General features: G+C 38.8%; 1 protein-coding gene across 2 annotated transcripts in view; it reads left to right on the forward strand.

The window, feature by feature from the left end:
- ZFAND3 (zinc finger AN1-type containing 3) overlaps positions 1 to 25,320 on the forward strand; it is a 291,436-nt gene extending 266,116 nt beyond the window's left edge. For both annotated transcript variants that reach the window (XM_054978108.1, XM_054978100.1), the window contains one exon: positions 22,801 to 25,320. In XM_054978108.1, the coding sequence (XP_054834083.1) occupies positions 22,801 to 22,955 (155 nt within the window). In that variant the 3' untranslated portion in view covers positions 22,956 to 25,320. The remainder of the gene's footprint in view (positions 1 to 22,800) is intronic.
- The last annotated feature ends 808 nt before the right edge of the window (positions 25,321 to 26,128 follow it).

Below are 26,128 nucleotides of genomic sequence, written 5' to 3' on the forward strand. Positions count from 1 at the left end.
AGCGATTGGGAAGCTTCAGGGCCCTTCCTGGGCTTCAGCTGGCCAATGGGGGCATTCTCCCCACGGCTAGCTGAAGTTCCCACCACCCCACTTACTCAACCACCCCACCAAGTTCCCACCACCCAACCAAGTTCCCAGTACCCCGCTTACTTGGGCCTTCCTGCAGGCCACTGTGGTAGTGGAGGAGGTGGTGGCAGCTCCAGCTTTCCCCACTCCTCAGCTGGTCGCTGCGGAGGCAGAGGCAGCGGCTCCAGCCTACCCCGCTGCCCAGCTGGCTGCTGCAGCGGTGGCAGTGGAGGTGTGGCTCCAGCCTTCCCCACCACCCAGATGGCTGCAGTGGTGGCAGCAGCTCTGGCCTTCCCCACTGCCCAGATGGCCACTGTGGAGATGGCAGCGGCTCTGGCTCACCACCCAGCTGGTCTTCCTGGCTTCCTCCCCTGGCCAGGTAAGGGGGGATGGGGAGCTAAGAGGGGTGAGGTGATGGGGGGCAGGACAAAGCTTTCCCCCTCACTTTGGTATGCTCCAAATCTTTACAGAGCGTACTGAAGCGATTTAAACACCCAAATCCCGAAGCAGCTTGCCACTTCGGATTTCGGGTTGTTACAAATCATTTTCCCACTTCAGGTTTACCCAAAGTGGGAAACTCGGGTTTTTTTTGGTGCACACCCCTAGTCTCTAGGGTTGTCAGGTCCCTCAGGGCCCAAACCAGGAGACGAGGGGTTGCACGTGTGGGGGAAACTTACTTTGCTTTGAGTGTGGAGGACTTCAATGGCACACCAAGAATGACATCATTCCCTGTGCGACAAGGAAGTGAAGGCCCCCATGCGGGGCTGATTAGATAAAAACCAGCCCTCCCAAACTAGTGATGTCATTCCTAGCATGGCAAGGAGAAGTCCTCTGGATCATGCAGGAGTGCACTCTGGAGCTCCCAGACTCGTTCCCCCCCCCTCCACCAGCCAGGTAAACAGGGATGGAGGTTGGGAGCAAGGGATCCCCTACCCTCACTGGGGGAATAGGATCCCTAGTCTTCACGTGCTGTGTTAGTGATAGTCAGTTTTCTGAGCACTGCTTCATAATGTGATACCCACTCCATGTTCCAGGAATGTGGTTATGGCCATTGCCTGGTAAGGCTTGAGGTTGGCAGGTGGTTTACCTCTTGAAACAGTTGCTGCTGGAGAGAGGTGAAGGGCAGGTAAGCTGCAAGACACCCTGAGCTATAGGCCTTGTGCCAGGAATTGGAAGTAAAGGACCTATTCTCTCCAGCCCCTCCCTTCTCTACAGACTCTGTGCTCTCGTGCCAGCATGCCAGTATTTGGATGACTTCCCATAAGAGAGCAAAGTAGCTGCAGAGAAGAGAGTAGTGGTTTACCACTACTGTGGCTGACAACCAGTGTAAGAGTGAGTTGACTACAAGGGGAGGGGGACGGTGCTGGGAATGCTGATGTTTTTCTCCACTTCCTTCATGAACAACGGTCTCTCTTCCAGGTAATCTTGCTCTCTCATTTGATAATCTTACTCTCTCATCTGTGTTTTTACGTCTCATGCTGAGAGACTGAGAAGGCAGAGAGGGAAGCCCTTCCACTCATTCCAAATATACACAGGTTGGCTATGGTTCCAAAGTGAAGAGGAGAGACAACCCTATATGCCCAGAAGTAAATTGGTAATTTTACAGGTTATAGTTAAATACTTAATAATAACAGTTAACTTATTTTATTGTACATGTGTGTTTGGGATGGCATACAGGGCATGTAATAATCACGTGGTTCTTTTGGTTGATGCTAATTGTGAATGTGGCTCTCCACAAGTCACAGAGTGAGTACTACTCCATTGTGGCCATTAGTTTGCCTATCAGTCAAGTTCTTTTTGTGGAGGAGTATCATTCCATTGCAGAGTCTTTTCTGTGGCTTCCTTCTTATTGTTAACAGGAATGCTGTTTCCCAGACACTATAATTTGCATAATATGACCACTCCCACAATGTACAAGTATTTGACATGTAAAAAGGGGGCCAGTGAAATCTGTCACAAAAGGAACTGTCAGATCAATATGCCACACAAGCAAATATGCCACAAAACAGACAGTACGTGCAGTTGTCATAAATAACAGCATGATTGCCAACCATATTTTTCTTCAGTATACCCCAAACATTGTTGTTCCCATACTGACTAGAAAGGAGGAAATATTTACACGCATAGCCTAAGACACTAATTACGTGATAACTCTGAGGCAGGGGGAGTTTTACATATCCAGACTGAAACTGTGAGGTTCCTTCCCCAGTAGTTGAGATACTCATGTTGCAGCTAGGCTGCTGAATAGTGCATGCATAAAACTAATTTAATAGAAGTCTTCAAAGAAGCTTCGTACAAAGTAGTCTCCAAAATTGTTAATCATTGAACACCCCCTAGAAATCTAAAATTTGATAGGCTTTTAGACCAAGACACTGATTATTAGAAATGTCTGGAACCTAGGGTTGACACCAGGTTATTGAAATCTTAAATTGATTGATCGTGTATTTTACTCAAATCTGCATAGACTTTCAATTGACTAAAACAATAGTCCCAAATGTAAAGACATTTTCTTTTGTTTCCTGGTGATGCAAACATTTCAGGCATTATAGTAGAAGAGGAAGTCTCTCCTAGCTGAGCAAATGGCTACAGAAAGTACCTGCCGTTTGCAGTTTTTCTAACTGATTTTAATATATATAATTGTTAAAAACTGCTTTCTGGTTTAGTGGAGGCACACTTAATGTATCAAGTAACTTCTAATAAATGTATAGGAGTTGTTTCTTCTGATTATCCAAATTTGAAATATGAAACTTACCTCATAATAGAGGTCAGCATTCCGGCCTAAGAAAAGCCAAAGCAGCCCATGGAGTGGAATGCTGGGCTGTGGAAATTGATTGCCTCTTTGCATGCTAGCATCAGATTTGAATTTAGTCGAGGGAATGTTCCAGTAGCAGCCATGTATTTATGCTTGTGGGATGTGTTATTTACTAGGATGTATGTATGTATACATATATGTGTGTGTAAATACATAGTTGCCACCAAAGTTCTGTCTTTATCACATTCTAGAATATGTAGATGTATATAAACCTCAGGCGCCTAATGTGCAATTTGAAGGATGAAGCTTCATGTGGGATTGAGCCATCAAATCAAGGAACTTCCTCATTATATCAATACATTTGATGTAATCAATCCACACACGTTCAACTGCAAGCAGTCAGAGTAGAGGAAGATTAGGTTCCATATCAATTATGGACTTGACATTGGTAACTGAATATGTAGGCAGGCAATTTGATGGCTTCTTGTGATCTAGTACTAGAGCACTCTTATGCTGACAGTTTTCAGCCATGTCCAAGTTGGCAATGATTCGTATTGGTTGATAATAACATATGGTCAATGCTATATATGTTAGCTGGGACTGAGAGGTAAATAAATTAATTGATTTTTACCATTGGGTATGTTTTCCCAATGTCATATTTTATTACCTTTTGTAGCGCAGTGATTTTTCATAGCTTTTGTTTCTTCAGACAAAAATAGTGATATATTTGACTTTTAAATTTTTGTTTAATGGAAGTGGTGTCTAATCCATGTCTGTATTACAGTTTGTTTGGACTAACTGTCTGCTGCCATAAGGTGTGGAATTTTAATCGGGCTTGGTGGCTCTTTTGTTTCTTGGGTATTGTTTAATTTGTTAATTTATTTGTGGGGAATGGTAGTGGGTTTTGCATATTCTATGGCAGGGGTGGGCAAATTGCAGCCCGCAGGCCACATGCAGCTCGCTACAGAGTTTTTTGTGGCCCGCCAAGAATGTAGAAAAGTGTGATAGGGTACATTTGTCTCATTAAACTGATTCTAAAATTAAATGTGCTTGCAGCTATAGATGATATGAAATTAGCACAATAAATAAATTGAATAAAACTGCCACTATTTTATTTAATTTATATTTATTGATTTTTATGATACAATTTATACCTTTTCTGAAATGCAAAGTTAACTAATGAATGCAATCATTTTAAAAGGTGTGGCCCTCCGCTAACCTCCGCTCCCACAAAGTGGCCCCCGAGCCAAAACAATTGCCCACCCCTGTTCTATGGCATAGGCACCTGAACCATACCCACAGTTGTGTAGAACTGGCCAGAATACATAGAAGTTAGAGCAGAACAAAGCAAATGGGCCTAGCTCACTTCTCAGATCTTCCGTATAAGTGAGCAGCTGTCATTATATAAATCAATTAATGGGGGGGGATGAAGCACTATATTTGAGGGATAACATTGCAGTGGGAGATAAACCCTTCCTGGTATCAGATTACTTGGCTTGCAGTGAGAGGGACCACAAGGTATACGCAGTGCATCTCTATGGGGCCCCACCATCATCCATCTGCATGCCCACATTTTCCAGCTGTCGTAAGTAGACACTTTTTGGGTAAATAATGATGGTTTGGTACTGCAGGAGTCATGCAAGAAGATCCAATAAAGACATTTTGCTTGAAGTTGATTTAATAATTCACATGAAACAGAGAAAAATAGATTAAAGTGAAGCTAGGGAAGTCCAGATTGGAGTATGTATTTCTTAATGTATTGGTCAAGGCTTACCTGATGGCTCCAGTGGTTACCATTGCAACAGATGTTGACAACTGTTTTTAATAACTATAATGACAAGTGCTTTGACATTTTTAAAATAAAAGTTGAGCCTTTGAGGTTAAAGTACATGGACCTTTGTAAATGCCTCTGAAGTTTCTATAATATTCAGTTCTTCAGCCTGGAATCTTGCCATTATTTATTCTTGTTCCTTATTAATGTCTTATCTGCCTTGCGTTTTCATTGGGCTGAAGCAAAAAACAGACGATACACATATATTATCAGGCTGCCTTCCTTGTTTTAATTAAAATTTTGGATACACTTTAGCTTTTAATTAAATCCTCAACTTTGGGGAGGGGTGTGTTAATGTAGATAAATGTTCCATGCAGAGACTTCTAAAGGTATGAATACTAACCCAAGCAAATATTCCATATTCAGTTACTGTAAGGGATAAGTCGAGACTTAGGATAGTGAGTACATAAGAGCTACTTCTGGTAATCAGTTTTGTGACACATCACAGTTTAGAAGAAAAGAAAAGCCTTGCTGGATCAGACCAGTGGTCCATCTAGACCAGTACCTTGTCTCACACAGTTGCCAACCAGTTACTCTGGAGGGCCACAACAAGGCACAGAGATGGAGTCCTTTCCCTAATGATGCTTCCCTGATGATACCTCATCAGAAAATAAGCCTGGAGACCTCAAAGTTGGCCGCCAGCTCAAGAATGATCAAGGGACTTGCAAGATCAAAAATGAGGGAAGTTGGAACACCCTGGCCCACATAATCACCAGAACCCCAACACCACAGTGGGTTATCAGCAGAAGCTACACCCTCCCCCACTATTTGCAATATAAGCAAAGGTTGCTTATGGCAGACATCAGAAAAAGGAATCTAGGGGCATCAAAACTGTGCACAAGCTTCAGGAAGGGGATGGGAGCTGCAGTGCTAAATATGAAGGGGATCTGAAGATCCTGGCCTGTGTTAACTGCAGATCCTCCCCTCCACTATTTGCATTGAAAGCCATGGTTACCTGTGGCAGACATTACTCATCAGAAAATAAAGCAAGGACCTTCAAAATTGTCTGCCAGCTTCAGGATGACAGTGGGACTTCCAGTCCCAAAAATGAAGTGAATCATACCAATCTAGCAAAGATTATCTCTGAAACATCCCTTTGGAATTTGCAATGGATACAAAGGTTTACTGATATGAACCCAACAAGTCAGGGAAGGTGGAAAATATTTCCTCTCTGACAACACATTGGGTATTTAACAGCTTCCTTTCACCTATTAGAACCTGTGAGGTATAGCGGTTATAATGTCAGACCAGCATCAAGGAAATCCAGGTTCAAATACCTTCTGCCTCTGAAGGTTATTGGCTGACTTTGGCCCAGTTTCACCCTCTTAGCCAGACCTTACTCACAGGGTTGAAATGGAGGATGAAATGGAGAACAGAAGAAAAATGTAAGCCACTCTGGGTGCCTTTTGAGGAGGAAGGTAATACAGATCTAATTTTGTCTTGAACTTGCCAGCAAAATAGGATCAGTCTTGCTGTTGATTTATCAAGTATTGCTGCTGCTCTTTCAGTATTCAAACTACCATTAAATAGCACAATCGCAGTGAGCCTAGGGTATTGGCAAGCTGAGGGAGTGGGGCTGGAGCATAAACCTCGACCATGCATCCACCTTAGTCATCTCTTTTCTGAACTGAAAAGTAACAGATGCTTCAGCCTTTCCTCATAAGAAAGGTGTTCCAACTCCTTAAGCGTCTTACTTGCCTTCTTTTGTACCTTTTCTAACTCTGCAATGTCCTTTATGAGATATGGTGACCAGAACTGCACGTAGTATTCCAAATGAGGCCGCACTGTGGATCTGTAGAGTAATAGTGGCTGTTTTACTTTCAATCCCTTTCATAATAATCCCCAGCATGGAGTTTGCCTTTTTTCACCTCTGGGACACACCACATTGACATTTTCATTGAACTATCCACTACGACCCCAAAGTCTCTTTTCTTCTCAGTCTCAGCACATTTAGTCCCCATTAACGTGTACATTGCTGTCCACACACACAATTTGTGGAGGTCTTCTTAGAGCTCTTCAAGTCAGACTTAATTTTCACCATCCTAAATAACTTGCAAGAACATATATAACCTTAATAAAACAATTCTTCTTTAATAAATATACAAGGTATGTAAGTAAAAAAGCGTAGCATATGCAGACCAAAGTAAGAAAATATTTTGATGAAAATATCATGTAGACCAAATATATTTCAACTAAATAGTGTTCTTCAGTGGTCTCTAGAAAATAGTCTTGGTTCATAACAGTACATATGCAATAAAATATCAAGCCTATAAACACAATATAAAGGAGGCCCAAGCCCCTCCAATAACTCTTATTTTGGAAAACCTAAGGATATATACAAAATGAACACTTTTCTTGTGATATATTTTAATTAATATGTTAATATTGTTAAGACATTTTTTCAAAATTTTTTACCAACTATGACATACTATTTCCACTGTATATTTGCAAATTCACTAAAATGCCATCTATTGATAGTTGAAGTCTGTTGGCAGACAGATGACTGCCCAGTCCTAGGAGATTAAAAAAATTATAGTAATATCTCTGCAGTTCTATAGAACACCAAAGATGGTAACTAAATAAGAAATTCAAATAGCTTGCCATTTAAAGCAAAGCAGTGGAATTAACGGTAGAAAAATTGCCCTATAAACAATAAAGGTGGAAGCACATATCCTTAGTGCCACCAATCCAAAAAAAGCCGTATACAAAAAGCAGTATACAAAATGAATTTAATAAACCTTATCAGGCATGGATAGACCCTAAAGCCAGGGTCTCATCATGGGTGCCATACTGCCTGTCATCACCTTTCCTGGCACCCACCAAGTGTTTTTAGAAACTGGGTGAGGTGAATTGGGGGTGTTGTCTAGCAGGACTTCTGATGACTCAAAAAAATTCTATAGTAGCAACTGCGACCACAGCACAGGGCTATTCACTGTGTAATGCAATAAAATATATTTAAACAATTTGTTCATTGAAAAAGTATATTCTTAAGTGTATATTCTTATGCTCATTTAAAAAGCATATTAAGTTGAAGAGTTACTATTAGAGTTATGCATAACATCATTCCCTGACATTTTGGGTTGGCTCCACATCTTGTGGCAGCCATTTTGTGGTTGTGCTCACCACCCTGTATCAAAATTCCAAATGGTGTTGCTAGCCCCATTCTGGGGGCAGAGGTTACCCCAGTCCACACACCCTGCCACCATTCAGCTGGCTGCTGGGGGGGAAAAGGGGGAGGGCTTACCAGGTTGCAGCAGGCCCTTCCAGGCAATGTTGTGATGTTCCCAGTAATGTGACAGTGTCACTTCCTGTACTCCTGGAAGTGATGTCATCACATTGCCAGTGAAGCCCTGGTATTTGGACAACAACCATAGTTTTTTTGCTCAAATACCAGAGTGGTTCTGGTGGGACCAGCAACATGATGACATCACTTCTGGAAGTGAGTCAGTGCATCATGATGATGCCATTTGCGAGAGCCCAATGTGAGCCAGTAAATCCCCCCCAGCCTCCCGTTGCCCCCCCCCCAGTGCAGGTTGCCAGTGGGTACCTGACAACCCTGATTTCAAAGGAGCTGGCAGGCTCAAAAAGTTTGAGGACCCCTGCCCTAAAGGATTTGAATATGATCCCTTCTTTAAAGGATCCGAGTATTAGATAATCTTGCAGAAAGCTAACTCCTGGTACTTATAAACCAAAGAGTTCAAACTCTTAAAATACTCAATATCACTTGTAAAGAATTTCTGAAGGCCTGAGCTGCTGGCACTTTTTCTTAAAGACATATAGTCCTAAAGCAGAGATACAGCAATGTAGATATTAATTACAACCACTATAGTGCATGGAAGCATATAACAAGTTAAATGCTTAATAAAGGTGAAACACTGACTGACTAATATATATCCAAAGTAAATACCCTACGTAACACCGAGCTAGTCAGCATCGTCATTGAGGCCCATAGGTGATTTTTTTTGTGTAAAAATCCAGAACAGTTCTTGTCTTCTAAGTTTCTGGTAAAGTTGTAAGCCAAACAATTGAATCTACTCAGTGATCTACAATTGCAGATCCTTTTCAGTGCATCCCACAGTAATGCTTGTCAAGTGGAGCCTGCAATTTTCCAGTTCTTGTGCAATTCTTATGCTTACAGATCCTGGCCGCTACACTGCACATTCCCAGTACTAGATCATTTATGAACAAATTAATTAGCTCCAGCCCCAATACCAATCCTTGTACTTCCTTCCATTAAGAAAATGGTTGTTTATTTCTAATCTCAGCATCCTTTCATTTAATACATTTTTAATTCATAAAAGGACTCAGTTCTTTACGGTTGATCTGAAAAGGGGATTTCACAAATATCTGTTAATTTCAAAAGAAAAATCCTTTTAAGTAGTTTTTCAGGGATCACTGTAAATCTTAAATGATCCCAGATTGAATAGGATTGCACATGACACATATATAAGAAATACTGTCCTGATTCTAGGTCCAAATCATTTGCCTTTTGTAAAATCAGAGGGTTTTTGTGACATTACTCACTGGTACTACCAGCACCTTTTTTCAAGGCTCTCTGAAGTCTTGAGAAGGGAACTGGTGGAAATTGGCACAACCTTATATATGAGTACTGGCACCTTTTTTAAAAAAAAAAAAGCATTGCATAAAACTATCACATCAAATCATTGCTCAAATCCTTTCCAATCTGGTTTCAGGCCTGATTATGGGACTGAAAAAGACTTGGTCACCCTTGTGGATGACCTGTGCTGGGAAATGGACACAGGGAATATAACCCCATTGATTCTCCTGGACCTCTCAGCTGCTTTTGATATCATTTGTCCCATGACAAATGGGAGGCACTGTATCGCAATGATTTCAGTCCTACTTGAAAGATAGTGTTCAGAAGGTGGTGCTGGGGGACTGCTGCTCAGCTTTTGGCCTCTAGCTTGTGGGGTCCCACAAGGTTCCATCTTGTACCTCATGCTTTTTAATATCTGTGTGAAACCATTGGCGATGTCATAAAGAGTGTTGGGCTGGGTTGTAGATGATACTTAGATATATCTGGTGATTCCAGCACACTGCATAGAAGTTGTAGAAACCGTTAAACTGGTTGCTGGAGACAGGTTTAAGATTGATGAGGGATAATAAACTAAAATTTAATCATGACAAGATGTTCATGCTACTGGCAAACAGTAGGACTTATCCAGGTATTGAGATGTTTCCTATTCCTTTTTTATTATTACTATTATTATTTTAATCAATAACTTTTTTAAAAAAATTATTAACAGATAACCAGTAAACAATAACCATTACTTAAATAACATATTACATTTTAAACAATACAAAGTTAACATAGTATCTTCTTCATGTATCAGGAGGAATTCCATTACTGTTCACAATTGATCCACTACCTTAATATAGAGCGCAGTATCCATTATTTGTTATAGACTGTAAAGCTTTCGATGTAGGTTGTAAATTGTTCTTTTCAATATAGTTCAAAAACGAAAGCCATTTTTCGATAAAACCGTTACTTTCTGTAAATTGCTCTGCATTTTGTAAGTCATTACTTATTTTTTCAAAAATAAAATGATTCCAAACTTTGGCGAACCAAGTCTCAAGTGTTAGTGGTCTTTCTGATTTCCAAACTGTCGCAATGGCGCTTTTGGCTGCTATAAAGAGTGAGGCAATAAGCTCCTTTCTAATTTTAGGGATAAGTATCTTCTCCCACTGGTCCAAAAAGATTAGTTTTGGATCGAAGGAAAGATCATAGTTAGTGATGTCTTTTATTGCTCCCAAGACATCCTTCCAAAATAGTCTGATTATTTTACAGTCCCACCAACAGTGAGCTAAGGTTCCCACCTCTCCACATTTCTTCCAGCATTTTGGAGACGCTTTGACCGTAATTAGTGATATTTTGGGGGGTGTCAAGTACCACCTATGGACAATTTTGAACGTTTGCAATTTAGTTACAATGACATTTGAGGTAAATATTCCAGATGACCATATTTTTTCCCAATTATCCTGTGATTGATCGATTTCACACTCTTTGTACCAACTTGTTTGGCAGCTTAATTGTTTTTTACTGGATGTGTTCAATAGGATGGTATATATTTTGGCTATCATCCCTTTCTTTTGATGAGTGGGGGAGTTTAGTATTTGTTCAAATTCCGTTAGTGGTTCCTTCATAATTGATTTTAGATTTATCTGGTTTGCCATATGCAAGATCTGTAAATATCTGAACCAGTGAATTTTCTGTTTCAGTTTATTTTCCAATTCAGCTTTCCCTAATAGACCTGTCCGTGCTGCAATGTCTACTAATCTGGTTGCGTTGGTTTGTTTGAATATTGAATTAAATGTTGGATCATTACCTGGTTCAAACCACTCTTGGTTAAGGAAGGAAGAGAGTCTGGATAGTTTTGGTACAATTTTGCCTTTGACTTGGTCCCATAACTTTAGAATAGATGATATAAATAAGCTGTTTTTGATGTTCTGTGGTCTGCTACCCTGTTTGTTCCAAATTATATCCTTAAGGGTACTTTGTTTCAGTGGGGGATGTATAATCAAGGCCCAGTCTGGTGAGAATGGGCTTGAATTTAATTGTAACAGATTCACTAGTCTTGTAGCTGAGTGGTATAGATAGAGATCTGGATAGTTAAAGCCACCATTCGCTGTTTTCCTTCTCAAAGTGGTAAATGCAATTCTTGGGTGCTTGTTTTGCCATAAAAAACTATTAACCATAGCTTGCCATTGAACTAATTGGGTCCTATTTATGGTGAGTGGGATTGCCCTAAAGACAAAGGGAATTTTGGGGAGTACAAATGCTTTTATTAAGTGGAATCTGTCGTACCAGGTCAGTCTTAATTTGTTCCAATTGATTATCTCTAGTTTAATTTGATTTATAATTTTATGATGGTTCAGTTTTATAAGATTATTCAAACTAGGGGTGATGTTAATTCCTAAGTATGTTAAGTAGTTTGGGGACTATTGGAAATGGTATAAGTTACTGATTTGATTGACAGTACTACCGTGGAGATTAATTGACAGGAATTGGGATTTTGTTTGATTAACTATTAGATCCGATAGTGCTCCGAATTCTATAAGTAGAGAAGAAAGATAGGTTAGTGAGTTTAATGGTTTAGTCAAATATATCAGCATGTCGTCTGCAAAAAGGTTAATTTTGAAATTTAAGGAGTCAATGTTTATTCGCTCTATGAGTTCGTGTTCCCTAAGTGCAATTGCGAATGGTTCCAGAGCTAATGCAAATAGAAGCGGGGAGAGTGGACATCCTTGTCTAGTGCCTTTCTTTATGTATACGTTATCTGAGCGTATACCATTAATTTTGATATTTGCTAGGGGTTTGTGATAGATTGCTTTGATTGTATTCAGGAATTTTTCTCCAAATTCCATGTGTGCCAGAGTGTCAAGTAAATACGATGTTTCTACCGAGTCAAATGCTTTTTTGACATCCAGTGATAAAAGTATGGTTTCTGTGTGATTTTGGTTACAGTAGTCTATTAAATTTAACGATTTATAAATATTATCGGTAATGTCCCTTTTTGGAATAAATCCTGCTTTGTCAACGTGGATGTAATTGGGTATAAACGAATTTAAGCGGTTTACTATAATAGATGCAAAAATTTTATAATCGTGGTTGAGTAAAGAAATAGGCCAGTAGGAGGCTGCTTTTAGAGGGTCCTTACCCTGCTTGTGAATCACTATAATGTCCGCTCTCTGCCATGTGGGTGGGGTTTTTTCCTTTTTCTAAAACCAGATTACATAGTTCTGTTAAGATCGTAGCTAGTAAGGACTTGTATTTTTTGAAAAATTCTGCGGGATACCCGTCTGGTCCTGTAGCTTTGTTGTTCTTAGCTGCTTGTATTGCTGCAATTGTTTCTTGTATAGTGATAGGCTTATCTAGAAGTGCTCGGTGTTCTTCCTTTAGTTTTTTGAGATTTTTCAATGATTGTAAAAATTGAGATATTTTAGCTTGGTCTGGATTTTTGATGAGTATAGTTTATTATAGAAATCATGAAAGATTTTAAGAATTGTCTCTGCCTTGTACTGTATTTTATTGTTATCGTCTTGCAGGCGATTAACATTATTTTGTAGTCTTCTTTGTTTTATCTTATTTGACAGAACGCGTAAGGTTTTGGGTGTGTTAGACCAATGTTTCTGCCTGAGTGTTAGCAGATTCCTATGGATTGCTTGACTTTCTAATGTTTCTAGAATTTTGCGTTGTGCAAGTAAATCTCTGTATATTTTTTTATTACCTGTTTTTTTGTGTGTGTTCTCTAATAAGTTAATATTGCTAATTATGTCTTTTTTTTGTTTTAATTTCTCTTTGTTAATTTTAGCTGAGAGAGCTATGATATGCCCTCTCGCCACTGCTTTTATCGTGTCCCAGAGTATATGTGCTTCTGTTTCTTTTGAGATGTTATCTTTAATAACTGTTTCAATTATGTTTCCTATTTCTTTTATTGCGTACTGGTTATGCAGTAGGTGTTTTGGTAAACACCATTGTGTGTTGTGCTGTGTCTTTGCCTCTAGATTGATTGTCATGGTGACCCATGAATGGTCTGAGATTAAGTTATTCCCTATTTCTGTATCCTCTATTTTCCCAATTATGCTGGTTGAGCTCAGTAGGTAATCTATTCTTGTGTATGTATCATATCTTTGAGAGAAATATGTGTAATCCTTTTCTCCTTTGTGTTGATGTCTCCAGGTGTCAATGAGATGGAATCTCTGTAGAATTGCTGCTAGTTTTGTTTTTTTGTTCTTCTTTGTCATATGTTTTTGTTAAAGTTAGATTTATCCATTTGATAGTGTACTATGTAGTTAAGGTCCCCTCCAATTATCAGATGTCCTTCCTGAAATGAGGTTAATTTCTGAAGGGACTCCTCTATAAAATTCAGCTGATTTATGTTAGGGGCGTATAGGGCAGCTAAGGTAAATATTTGATCTCTTATTTTACCCTTTACAAAGATGTATCTACCTTTTTTATCTTTAAGTGTTTTTAAGTGTTGAAATGGTAAGTCGTTTGAAATCAGGACTGCCACGCCCCTAGATTTAGAGTTTCCAGTTGCGTGGTACTGGGCTTGAATCCACTTAGCCTTTAAGCTATTTATATTGTTGAGACGTAAATGGGTTTCCTGTAAGAAGATTATCTGAGACTTGGTTTTAGCCAAATTTGATAGCACCCTTTTTCGTTTTATTGGGTCCCCTAAGGCTCTAACATTAAATGTTGTAACTTTGAGTTTGGAACCCATTGTCCAGATTTTTGGGCTTATTTATGTACCGGTTTCTTCAAGGCATCTGAATAATGTCTGTTTGTTTAGTTTCAATCCGATGGGAAGTACTATTCAGGTTAATCAATAGTAGATCTAATTCCTCTTTTTAAAAATTCTTATTATTTTATTATTATTTTATGTTTTTTATTTTTTATTTTATTATTATTATTATTACTTGTATATATTTTAATTAGTTTTTTAAGAAGAAAAAAATATTTATTTATTTATTTATTTATTAGGTTTTTTGTTTGTTAGTTTTATTTCGTTTTTATAGTCTTCTGGTATGAATAGTGACTTATCAGGTAAGTACCAACGTATCTTTTCTTTACCGTTTTTAATATGAAAAACAAGGGTGCATACTCTTTTCCTTCTGGGGTAGACTATAAGATCGCTAAGTTCAAGTCTATCAAGTTACTGTATGTTTTAGCTTATGCCGTTCAAATGAGATACTTATGAGATACTTATAATTATAAAATTTATAGTGCTTGAAAATCACTCCTGCTAATAAATCACCGACTATTATACTATTATAAGCACCACAATGTCTAATGCAGAGTACACTGTATTTTAAACTTCCCCTTATTCCTTATAGGATAAGGCCATTAAATGTTTTTAACTTACTGTTCAGACAAAACTTTACTATATTAATTGCTCTTATTTCTCACTCCTAACTTAACTTCAATCCCTTCCCCTCCCCTTCTCTATAATCGTAATCTATAAAATGAATTTTTTTTGTTTGTTTGTTTTGTATTTTAGGTTTTTTTATTATTATTTATTATATTTTTCCCTTTTTGTTAAATCCCAATTATCTCTTTATCCTCCCCCCTCCCCCCTATAGAAACAATAAAATAAATTAATTAAATAAAAGAAAACAATAATAAAAAGTTATTTGTACTTTAACAAGTTATGAATTTTAATTAATCAATTAACTTTATAAATAACCTTCTATAATATCAACCACAACTGTCCAACTTTAGCTCTCTTAAACCAGTGAGTTATGTTCACACACTGGTTTTGGGTATCAACCTCTCCCCTTCCCCAAATACTTGAGAGCAAATAAACACTGTGAGCCATGCTGAGAGGGCTTCCCTCCCTTTCCCCAAACCTCACTATTTCTTAAAGTATTTAAATCAACTACAACTTTATATTTCTATGTTTTTCTTATATTTACAAGGCTGAAGTAAAAGTCAGTTATCCCTGACAGGAATCTTGCTCCCTTTCTGGGGTGATAAAAGCTCTGAAGATTTCCTTTTCTGATTTTGCTTGTTCGTCTCCATAGGCGTTTCCACTCCGATTGCCATCAGGAGGTCCATTCCTGTGTCTGTCTCTGTTGCTATGTATTTCTTGCCACGATATATAACCATGATGTTGCTTTGGTCTTTCCATTTGTATCTAATATTGCTCTTTGAAGTGCCTCAGATATGGTTTTGAGTTCTTTTCTCTTTAAAAGCACTTCTCTTGGGAGATGAGGAAAAATGTATATTGGTTTATCTTCGTAAGGGATCAATCCTTTAGCCCTTGCCTCTTCCAGTAGTTTTTTCCTTGTCCTTTGATCATGGATCTCAATACTTATGTCTCTAGGGTGCTCTATGGTTTTTTTTTGCTGATAGCATCCAATCCGGTATGCTTTTGTAATGTAAGGGGCGACTTCATCATCTAGCTTAAGTTGTTTGGCTAGCCAGCATGTCAGAAAGCTTATAAGATCTTTATTATAGGTGTGCTTTTCATCTAGCCCCCGTAGTTTAAGTTGATTTTGTTTGACAGTTATTTCAAGCCTCATTAGCCTTTCTTGTTGTTCCTCAATTATTTTTTGTACTTCATTAACATCTTGCTGGGCTTTCAGGCTCACGTCTAGTGCTTTCTCAGCTTTGTGGTTCACAGTTTGCAAGTCCCGTTTAATTTCTGAGAGCTGGATAGTCAGAGGGTTTATTAAAATAGCCATTTGTTCTACTATATCTTGCTTTAATTTAGCAAGTTGAGGGTCTAAATAATTCTCTGTGAGAGTTACCTCATCCGTGCCGTTGTTTGCTACGTCAGTCACCATTTTGGATTTCTCTGCTTCTCCGCGTTCCTTTCCCTCCGGGTCTTTTGCGGCCGCAAAAAACGCCTATAAGTTCTTTGACGCTTTAGAGTCATTTTTCTTTTTCTTTGATGCGTTTGTTATCATCGTTTTTCATCAATTTATTTTCTGTTGTAGTGCTTAAAAGCGAGGTTTGGGGTCTGGGCCGGCAGGAGCACTCTCAACACACATCCATTCCCTTCAGAAGTGATGCCACGCCCCAGCTTCCCTGAGATGTTTCCTATTCCTGAAGTGGTTGCACTACCCTAAAGGAGCAGATTTCATCTTGGGGTTGCTGCTGGACCCAAAGCTCCTGTTCGAGATAACATGAGAGAGATAACATCTAGATTTAATTACTGCAAAGCAGTCTGCATGGAACTCCCCTTAAAGAGTGTCCAGAAACTACAATTGGTACAGAATGAGGCAGCAAGAATGTTGACTGGAGCAGGTTGTAGGGACCATATTACTTCAGTCTTGTTTCATCTGTACTGGCTTCCATTTTGTTTCTAGCATTGACCTTTGAAGCCCTATATGGCTTCAGACAACCCAGAACTGCCTACTTTCTTATGACTCTACTTGACTGTTACTGTCATCTTCGGGTACCCCATCACCTGAAGCTAGACAGGTGGCAAACCAAGAAAGGGTCTTCGCAGTGGTGGCACCAAAACTGTGGAATTGTCTCCCCAGAGAGATTTTTCTGTCCCCCATTATTGTTATCTTCAGCCAGTGGGTGAAGACTTTGTTTTGTTTCATGTACCCTTATTAATTATCCTCCAAGGACCGTGTCTCCAGCCTAAGATTTCCTCCAACTTCAGTTCCTCTTCCCACTACATAAGGAAGTTAGAGGAAAGCATCTTAGGCTGGAGGAATGCTTTAAACTTTGATTGGTGGAGTGGTAGTATGGGGGTAAGATCCTGTTTGTTGATAATTTTCATGATATGTGTGTGATACGCATTTTTAAAAATTGTTTGCTGTTGCTTTGTTTGTTTGCTTTGTTTGTTTGCTGTTGCTTTGAGGATCCAAATTTGGTGAAATGATGGGGTGAAAAACGTTTTAAATACATATATAAATATTAATATAGTCAAATATGTTTGGCTGTATAGATCCATGACACCAGAAATTCTTTTATTCATATCTTAGTTTAAGGGGAGGGACCTCCTGCAGTGAAGTGGTAGCATAAGGGGAAAAACTAAATCATGTATATTCTTCAAGGATTTACTTGCCCAAGCATTACAATACACATTGGTAGTTCAGGCTTTCTGTCTTGAAGAAAATTTTTGTTATGTAGGAGGCAATTCTTCACTAAACTTGAAAACCTAAAAGTCAGTGTTTCAGAACATAGTGAGAAGTCATGATAAGGCCATGGTGTGTATCTTCATATTCACACACCCTAGTCTTACTTTAATGTGATCCCTCCATTTTTCCCCTTGTATATGTTCACTGGTAAAAGTTCTTCTAGCACGATGTTCTAAAGAAAGTGAAAGATATATTCTTTCACTAAATCAATTTCTTCTTTCTGCAGTCCACATGCCCTTCCTGCATGTATGTTTGAGGTATCAGAGAAATACCTTTTTCTCTAGAAGTGAAGCACAAGCACTGCCTAAGCTTTCCAGAGCTCTGAGGCATAAACGTCTACTTTGTAATGTAGGTATCATAGAACAATATGCTTGCCGTTATGAATCCATTATGAGATCTATTTACTTGCAGCCTAGAGGCAGTCCAGACTTCAAGAATGAGCAAGAAGATTGAGAGAGATACTCCAACATATCATTCACTCTTTTTTCTGCTGTAATTTCAGTTCATTTGTGATTTCTCTGGTAGTTGCTAGTAGGTATGCTGTTGGAAATCATTCTTTTTTATTATTTAAAAATACTTGTATATTTGTAAGTAAGCCTTTTGGTTAAACACAAGTCATAAAAATACTTGAATACCTGTTATGCAACCTATGGAGCTTTACTGTATGCATATCACAAGGAACTGTGCTTTGGGACCTGCTGCTTTGATCTAAGGCAGTTTAGTTTTTAATACATGAAACTAGCACAAACAACTTAACACTTCTTTTGGAATGCAGGAGGGAAAGTTACTATTTTGGCTAAATTGCATATTGGATCTTTTGCCTGAAGGTTCATTAAAAATTTGAATTAAAATGTATTTGTAATTATTCTCATGTGTAATGACATGTAGGAGAATGTTGCGTCTGATTTTTCTTGAAACATTCATATTGATTTCAGTTGCATTTTCCACAAAATATTTCTCTACTGGAAGTATTCCACAAGTGGATTCTTCCTGGAACGCTTCATGCTAGAACCAACCAAACTTTCCAATACAAACATTTGAAATGATACTGTATTCCAAGGGTCTTCTGCTGTGTCTAGAAAGAAAAACATGGTGTGTCTACGTTATTTTCAGTTGTGGGCTGACAATATTGATTTGAAGTGTTGGCTGTGCAAGGAAGGTAGAATTGGGCAGAGCAAAGGGTCCTTAAGATGGAACATTGCTTTATCAGCATACAGTGTTCTTCATAAATGGGAGAAAGCAGTAATTACAGTTTGCTCAAGGGTAGATGTGTCTGAAAGGAAATAAAAAGCCAGCAAGAGACTCCTCCTCCACTTGAAGCCAGCTGGGTGACCTTGGGTCAGTCACAGCTTCTAGGAGCTCTCTCAGCCCCACCCACCTCACAGGGTGATTATTGTTCTGGGGATAATAATAACATACTTTATGTTGTTGTTGTTGTCATATAAGTATGTGGAGCTCTGTTAAAGTAGACTTTAACATAGTTGTATTTGACTTTGGATCAGTGTGGTGGAAAGTGTGTTATGGATCTGGGTTGACATTTGTTGCATTTTAATGTTAGCATTACCCAGTAATTGTTTTTGTATTGGAAAGTTTGTATTCCTGCTAAATGAAGTTTGCTTCAGTTGGTTAATCTTTGAAGATACTCCACACATCTTTAATCAGAGTGATGTTTGCAAATATTATTCTCTGTAGTGGCTTGAAAATCGCTTTCTTCATACCATTTACGCAAGTTACTAATACATAATTGCAGATAGTTGGGTCATAAAACAGATATCAGCAGTTTCTGATTCTAATTTTTTTTTGAAATGCATTCATCTGAGACTAGCATTTTGCAATATGCCCGATTCCTTATATGCCTGCTAAAATAAACCTCTGATCTCTCAGGAGTTTTTTTGGTTGTTTGTTTTTTACTTCTAGTTTGCTCATTGTCATGCTGGTGAACCTAGAGCTGAGATGGCTTGAGCCCTCTGATTTCCTGTGACCTATCAGGAAGTACAATCCAAGACAGCATGATAGTTTTGAAATGAGACATTAAATAACATTTTTGTAGATATTTTGGGCTTGAAGAGTGAAAAATCAGACCATGACAGAGATCTAAATTTAAGTCCAGTAACATCTTAAAGAGCAACAAAACATTCCAGGGTATAAATTTTTATGTCAAAAAGCTCACTTCATCAGATCCTCCTGAGAGAGATCTATAAAAAATCCTGAAAAACTTATTAAGATTTAGTGTTGGTTTTGTAAAATCAAGCCTCTTGATCATTAACTTGAACATAAAGCACATTCAGCTTCTCTGTTCCTTCACTTAGTTGCTATGTTGTAGAGGAAGGCAGCATTTTCAGACCACATTTAATTGTTTTACTGAGTCTTAACAGCTGAATATATTCACCACCTGTAGCTGATACGCTGTGCCACAGGCATGCTGAAATAAAATGTTAAGACCCTTAATACATTTCTCTGTTACAATTCTGCCTTGGGCACTGGGTCAGGAGACACAATATCACTCAGAGGCTTTTGCTTGTGAGATACAAACAGCTATTTTTTTAAAAAAAGAAAACCATTATATGTAACTGCTTCCAGATACAGACATGTATTTACAAATTAGCTTTTCGGTCTTACGAAAAGAACTCTCCGTGTTTTTTTAAGCTCCATGTGTGTGAACAGCCATAATTCTGGCTGCTTGCTATTCAGCCATGTAGTTAGAGCTCCCCAGTGTTAAGACATTGGTAAGCAGCACAGTACATGTTTCAGGGTTTGAATCATGCCAGAGCAAACTATCATTTTTCAGTGCTACTGTTGACGTGGTCAGAATTTACCCGTATTGCTTTGAGAAGGTAAACTAATCAGCTTTCATGGCTGCCAGAAAAAGCTTTATTCTGTTGTGTTTTTTTTAAAGGAAAGAATAGGAATGAAATATTCTTCCAGTTTAAATCAGAATAAAAGTGTGCTTCAGCTATTAGAAGTTCTAGAAAATACTGATTTATACTAAGTGTGAATGGTCATTAATCAATGGCTGCTGATTGGCTTTAAAATATTTTGTATATCTGTATTTAAACATTCTTACTATTAATGTTTCTGAGTAGGTTTATGCTGCTTGAGTCTTTGATTCTGACTTATATATGTGTTTTCTTTATTCCAAAAAATCCACACTGAAACACATTTCCATGGATAATACAGCATGATGGCATGTAACTAATGTAGTGCCTTCATTTCTGAAAGTTTCTAGGTATTTTTAGGCTAAGTGTCCACCTCTGTCAATTGAAATTTCAAATCATTAAGTGTAAAATTTCATGTAACAGGTAAAGGTGGTACTTGTCAACCAGATCAATTGATGTTATTTATGATACTCATATAAGCATGTGAATGAATTTTTTCAGAAATCCCCCTGAAACTTTCTTAATTTCAGTGAAATTGTCTTGTATTTTTTATGTAAACATCAAGCAAGTTGTGTTCTTATATACACATTCTAATGATACCTTAAATGGTAAAATGGATGAACTAAGAGGGCAATGAGTATACTGATTGCTTAATTAGGGAGTTTCTGTGTTTTAAATCTTTATACCTCAAAATATTCATTAAAGAAGCATTTAATAAAAATTAACACCATTCCACACTGCATTTCTTCTTCCAAGGTAATCAGGGTATAATTCTATCTCCTAGCAGTTAGTGTTGTAAGCCTAACAGCCGTTTACCATCTCATTGATAACTAGGACTGATATACTAGGCAGAGTGGAGCTTTCTTGTGACTTGATTATTATTCTTACAAACATCTGTGTGTATAGACAGCATTGGTCTAGTGGGGCTTAAGCATTATTTCTCTGCATCTAAGATGAACTTGTAGCATACTGCCTCTCAAATTTTCCACAGCCTGCCGTTTATAGCTGGCAGAGGATTTTTCTTAGTTTTTAAATTATATAAGTATACTATGTTATGATGGTGGGGTTACCTGGACTGACCCCTCTGAGCCTGATGGTCTACTCGTTTTTCTCTCCCCTCACTTTTGTCTTACTTCCACCCTGGGATTAGGTGCCAAAAAGAATACTAAACATTGTTGTATATAAAAATACTAATGCTTTCTTCAGTGGTATAAGTTTAGGGTAGGTTAGGTCTGCACTGTCACAGGTCCCTCAAGGAGCCCAGGGGTGGAAATCATGAACAGTGAGGAAGAAGAACCTCACCTCCTAGAGTTATGAGTGCCACCACCAGTCCCTCCAAACTAACCCAAAGCTCATAGTTGGATGAACAAAGCCTCCAGCCCTTCTAGGTGTAAATCAAGAAGTCAGCCCTGCCAGGTAGGATGCCTGCAGGCTGAGTTCCGCAAAAATAATTATTTAGTAGCTGTAGCCAATTAGACCAAGCTACTGGATTTCATTAATAAAATTACTGTGCAAAAGATTATAAAAATAGAAATTGTGCAAGATGGGAAAGAAAATAATAAAATAAATAACTACCCTAAAATACTGTACAAGCTTTGGTTTCCTAACCCAGATATTACCTAACCCAGATATTACCGTTCCAACAGAACGCCAAAGTCCAGGAACAAAAGGCTTAGAGCTGACACCTAAAGTGGTTGCTAGATCCAGAGCTCAAGGTGGCATGTAAGCAGCAAGCATACCACAAACAGCACACAACAGAATGAAAACTCTTTATTTATGCCAAGTTGCCTGTAGCATGGCCTGATTCATGTGACCACAGCTCTCTACAACTGAAAGGTGTTCACAATCAGAGCAACTTGCCCCTACCAATGTTGCTTGCGCTAATGAGATGGAATGAAAGTGGAAAGCCTCCCTCCTGGTCACTGACCTTTAAGCCATCCGACCTCATGATCTTCATCCGCAACTGTGTACCTTAGTCCCCTTTTCTCTACGGGAACTGCTAACTCAAAGCTTCAGTAAATTTCCAGAGATTTCTCTTCTGCAGCCAGATTAGGCCCAAAAACATGAACCAAAGTTTTGAAGAGACAAGAAATGGACTAAGAGTCGAGTTTCTTGACATATACTCCAGTTCAAATTCTGCCTTAGCCCTGGCTGATCATAGAAGAGTCTTGTTCTCTCAACCATGGTTTCTGACTCAGAAAAAAATGAAGCAATTACTAAAACTCCTAGGTCAGTTTCCCAAACTTGAAACAGCTGAATTACTATTCCAGATGTGCTTTCTGATCCTGAGGAGAGGCTGGTTCTCAGAAAGGACACGTGATTTTCATGTAGAGGAACTCAGGAGCATCTATGGCATATGCATATAAAAGGAACTTGGGCAGCAAGTTTTGGCAAAGACTTTTCTCTCCCTGAGACTGTCATTCTGGAGTAAACAGTAACTTATGAGCTAGATTTAACAAATGGTCTGACTCTGTATAAAGCAGCTTCATATGTATCTTTGGAAGGGGGCAAGTCCAGAAGCATTGACTCATTTAGACACGCAGTGGGCCATTCAATATCCCATCTGAATGCTAACACAATAGTTCTCTTTCCAGAGAGTTTCTAATATTGTGTGTGTTTTTGTCTTCCTCACCCACACCCCTCTACCCTTCCAGGTTATGTGTTCTGTATGTTGCATCGCCTGCCTGAACAACACGATTGCACATTTGATCACATGGGACGTGGGCGTGAAGAAGCCATTATGAAAATGGTGAAACTGGATCGGAAAGTGGGGCGATCATGCCAGCGCATTGGCGAGGGATGCTCCTGAGTGCAAGACACTTCAACCAAATGCCGTTCTCTTAGTTCACTAATGTTAGCCTTATTTAGGACAAAGTCAGCCAGACACCTTGTACTGGGCAAGTTTCAGACTACAGCCAATCAGTTTCCTTTCTTTAGTCAACCATCCTGATACTGTAGTTTAGGGGGTAATGGTGATTGACATTGATTTCTGGCTGGTTGTTAAGGTGCCTGCTAGCCACCGTATTAAAAAAAAATGAAGAAATATTTTTGAGCATGGCTAGTGGATTTTAACAAAAAAATCTAAAGGCTTCTCTTATGAAAGGAGTCAAGCTATTTAAAAGCCTTATGCTGGTAAGCTTCCAGCAGCTGAGTAGAAACTGATGTAAAAGACTGCTATGTGCACAGCTCTCTGGAAGAAAATATACTCAATATCCCAGTTTTCCTGTCCTCACTCTTAACTAACCTTAAAGGAGTGAAACTCTGTTTAGACCAGGCAGTGTAGCTGCTGAACCTAGAAGAATTAAACAGTCACTTATGAAATTTCCTTATGTGGCTTCTGAGGTTAGGTAGCATCACCAGCAACAGGGAGTCTCTTGGGGAGGGAATGTCTTTCTGAGAAGCCAAAAAGAGGCAGGGACAGATTCTTATGACAACTTTTGTATCATACGCATTACAGGGAACCTAATGTTTCTTCACTGAAGTGGAGGAGAATAATCTTGCTTTTAAAGTTAGCTCTGTTCTGGAACAAGCAGTAAACATTTTCTACACAGCATCTACATTTCTTAAAAGTAGTGTGATCCAGTTCCATATGCCAACCACTGTGGCTGTTCCCATCAGCCAAACCCTGATTGGCTCTTGTTTGCCTTTTGCTAAGTGCAGGTATCTGAGAATTGATCAAATAAGGCTAATTCATAGCACAGTAGCTATGGCTGGTTCCTACAGACTGACTTTCTCTAGCTCGAGATATATTGAGGGGGAAAAAACATTGTGTAGCAAACAGAATTCAGTAACAGTATTGGGGAACCACCAGGAAAATCACCCCTTATTGAATTGAGTTTGTATGCCTCACTTCCAATATGTTAAAGAGATAATCATATGGCTGTTCCAGCCTTGTGTCTATGCAGCTCAGCACTCTCAGTGAAGGTTTCTTCCCATCATCTCTTGCTAAGCAAATGATTGTGAAATGCATTGCATAGAACTGGGACTCTCCAGATCTGTTCTTTAGAGATATTGTTCTATATTGCAGCCTGGCAGTCTCATTGAACTGAACTACACAAATCTTAAGTGTGCATCAGCAGAGAAAAGGCAGCATCTCCCTCTGCCTCCAGCCACATGCAACATTTCTGTAGGAAAATTCCTGTTAGTGGTGGCCCAATGTGGAATTTTTACTCCAAACTGCTTAGAACTCCGTTAGCAACTGGGAATTAGGTATAGTTGGGTGGGGAGGGAGGGTTGCTGGAGAAAAGGGGGAAATTGTATTGTCTCAAATCTAACCTATTTGTGAAAGAATAAGCCACCTAAAGAGTGGATTACCCTCCTGTCACTCTAAAAAAGGTTATGGGGTAGAGCAGTTTAAATAAGCCGCTGTTTCTTTTATGCTGAAGGAAAGCAACTGGTTTACAGGCCAAATTGTATTTACTCTGGTAGCCAACTTATGGCCAGTGAAGGAGGCTCAGCCTTTGCCTATATTACTGCAGTGCAAATTAGTAATTAAGTAAACCAGAAATATTCCATCATTCTACAATTCAGTATGGAAAAGCCATTCTGTGTTGTACTCAAGGCTTTGAAATCTGCAATGGAATTTCCAGCTGCATATTTTGTTTCCTAAAGAAGTATTCCCCTTCCATTGGCGTGAGGGGGAAGTCAGACCATTTCCTTTGCGTTTACCATGAAGAGTTTAAAAAACCATGGACTTCAGCTGCTGCCGCGCTATGCACTTTCTTCCCTTCTAAAATCCTAGCATAGCATTTGATGGACATTCTGACTGATACACAAGACTTTTGCAGATTAATAACGAAGATGCTATTTTCCCCTTGTTAATCCTTTCTTTAGCCCTGTTACAAAGTGCACAGTTGGTTTCGAGGTGGCTCTTGACCGAACACTACTCAAAGTTTGTGTGGATTATGGACAATGTTCACTTTAAAAAAAAGTTTTGGGGTTGTTCCTTTGCAGTATCTGTTCTGTGAAGTTTGTTAAACGTAAAGAAAGCTTAAGTTCTTGTATCTTTAAAGAAAATCTTATTTAACCCTTTTTTGTGTTCTAGATTTACTTACACATGTAGCCTAGAGCTCAGTTTTAGTTTAACATTGTGAAACTATTAAAAGGATCTTGTAATTCTTTTTCCTCCTGCTTAAAAGAAAGAAAACCATTAAACAGATCAGATTAAAGTTTGAATTCTTCTCTGAGTATTGCAACAGTTGTTGCTCATCAGCACAGTTTTCTACTGTTGCTTGTTAATTTTTTTTAAACAGTTATTGAATGGGGAGGGAATGGACTGACAGGGACTTCCACTAATCCCCACAGACTTCAAATCTAGTAGTATCTGTTGTTCAGCCTGCTGCTTCAGAGCGACCATCTTAGGGAACAAGACAGCCAAAAATAAGCATACAACCCATCAGAAGTATTGGCACCTAAGTAGTTAGCCAGCTTGAACTCAATATTGCACTCTGTGTAAATAAATCCAATTAAATGTAAAGTTAATTTCAAGAGCAACAGGCCCTTCTAATACTAGGTACTTCCAGGAACAAAATACACATTAGAATTGTGTACACACTGACTTCATTGCCATGGCATAAAAAGCAAATTTGTCATTGAAAACAGATGTTCCTCAGTTCATTTCAACAACATCTTCTCCTGCAATGTCATTCTGTACCTAGAATCTAGTTTCCTTAGTTATTAAATGTGTGCATGACTGAATTGCATAATAAAATTGTAAAGCAAGCCCTTGGCTATTAGAGACGAATCTAAAAATGTGCAGTCATTTGAATGAAAGTGCAACTTGTGAACAGGGAGATTACAGCAAATTGATGCTATCCAACTTCTTCAATTTCTGTTTGAATATGAAATGCCCCCTACTAAAGGGGATACATAGCCCTGTGCTTTTATATAGGGCATAGTGTGAGTATGTGCATGTGATGCGCACCACTTAGCAGTAGTACAGTTAGAGCTATGGGGGTAGGGGGTGCACTAGATGTATTCCAG

Source organism: Eublepharis macularius, chromosome 1, assembly GCF_028583425.1.
Source record: "Eublepharis macularius isolate TG4126 chromosome 1, MPM_Emac_v1.0, whole genome shotgun sequence".
NCBI lineage: Eukaryota > Metazoa > Chordata > Lepidosauria > Squamata > Eublepharidae > Eublepharis > Eublepharis macularius.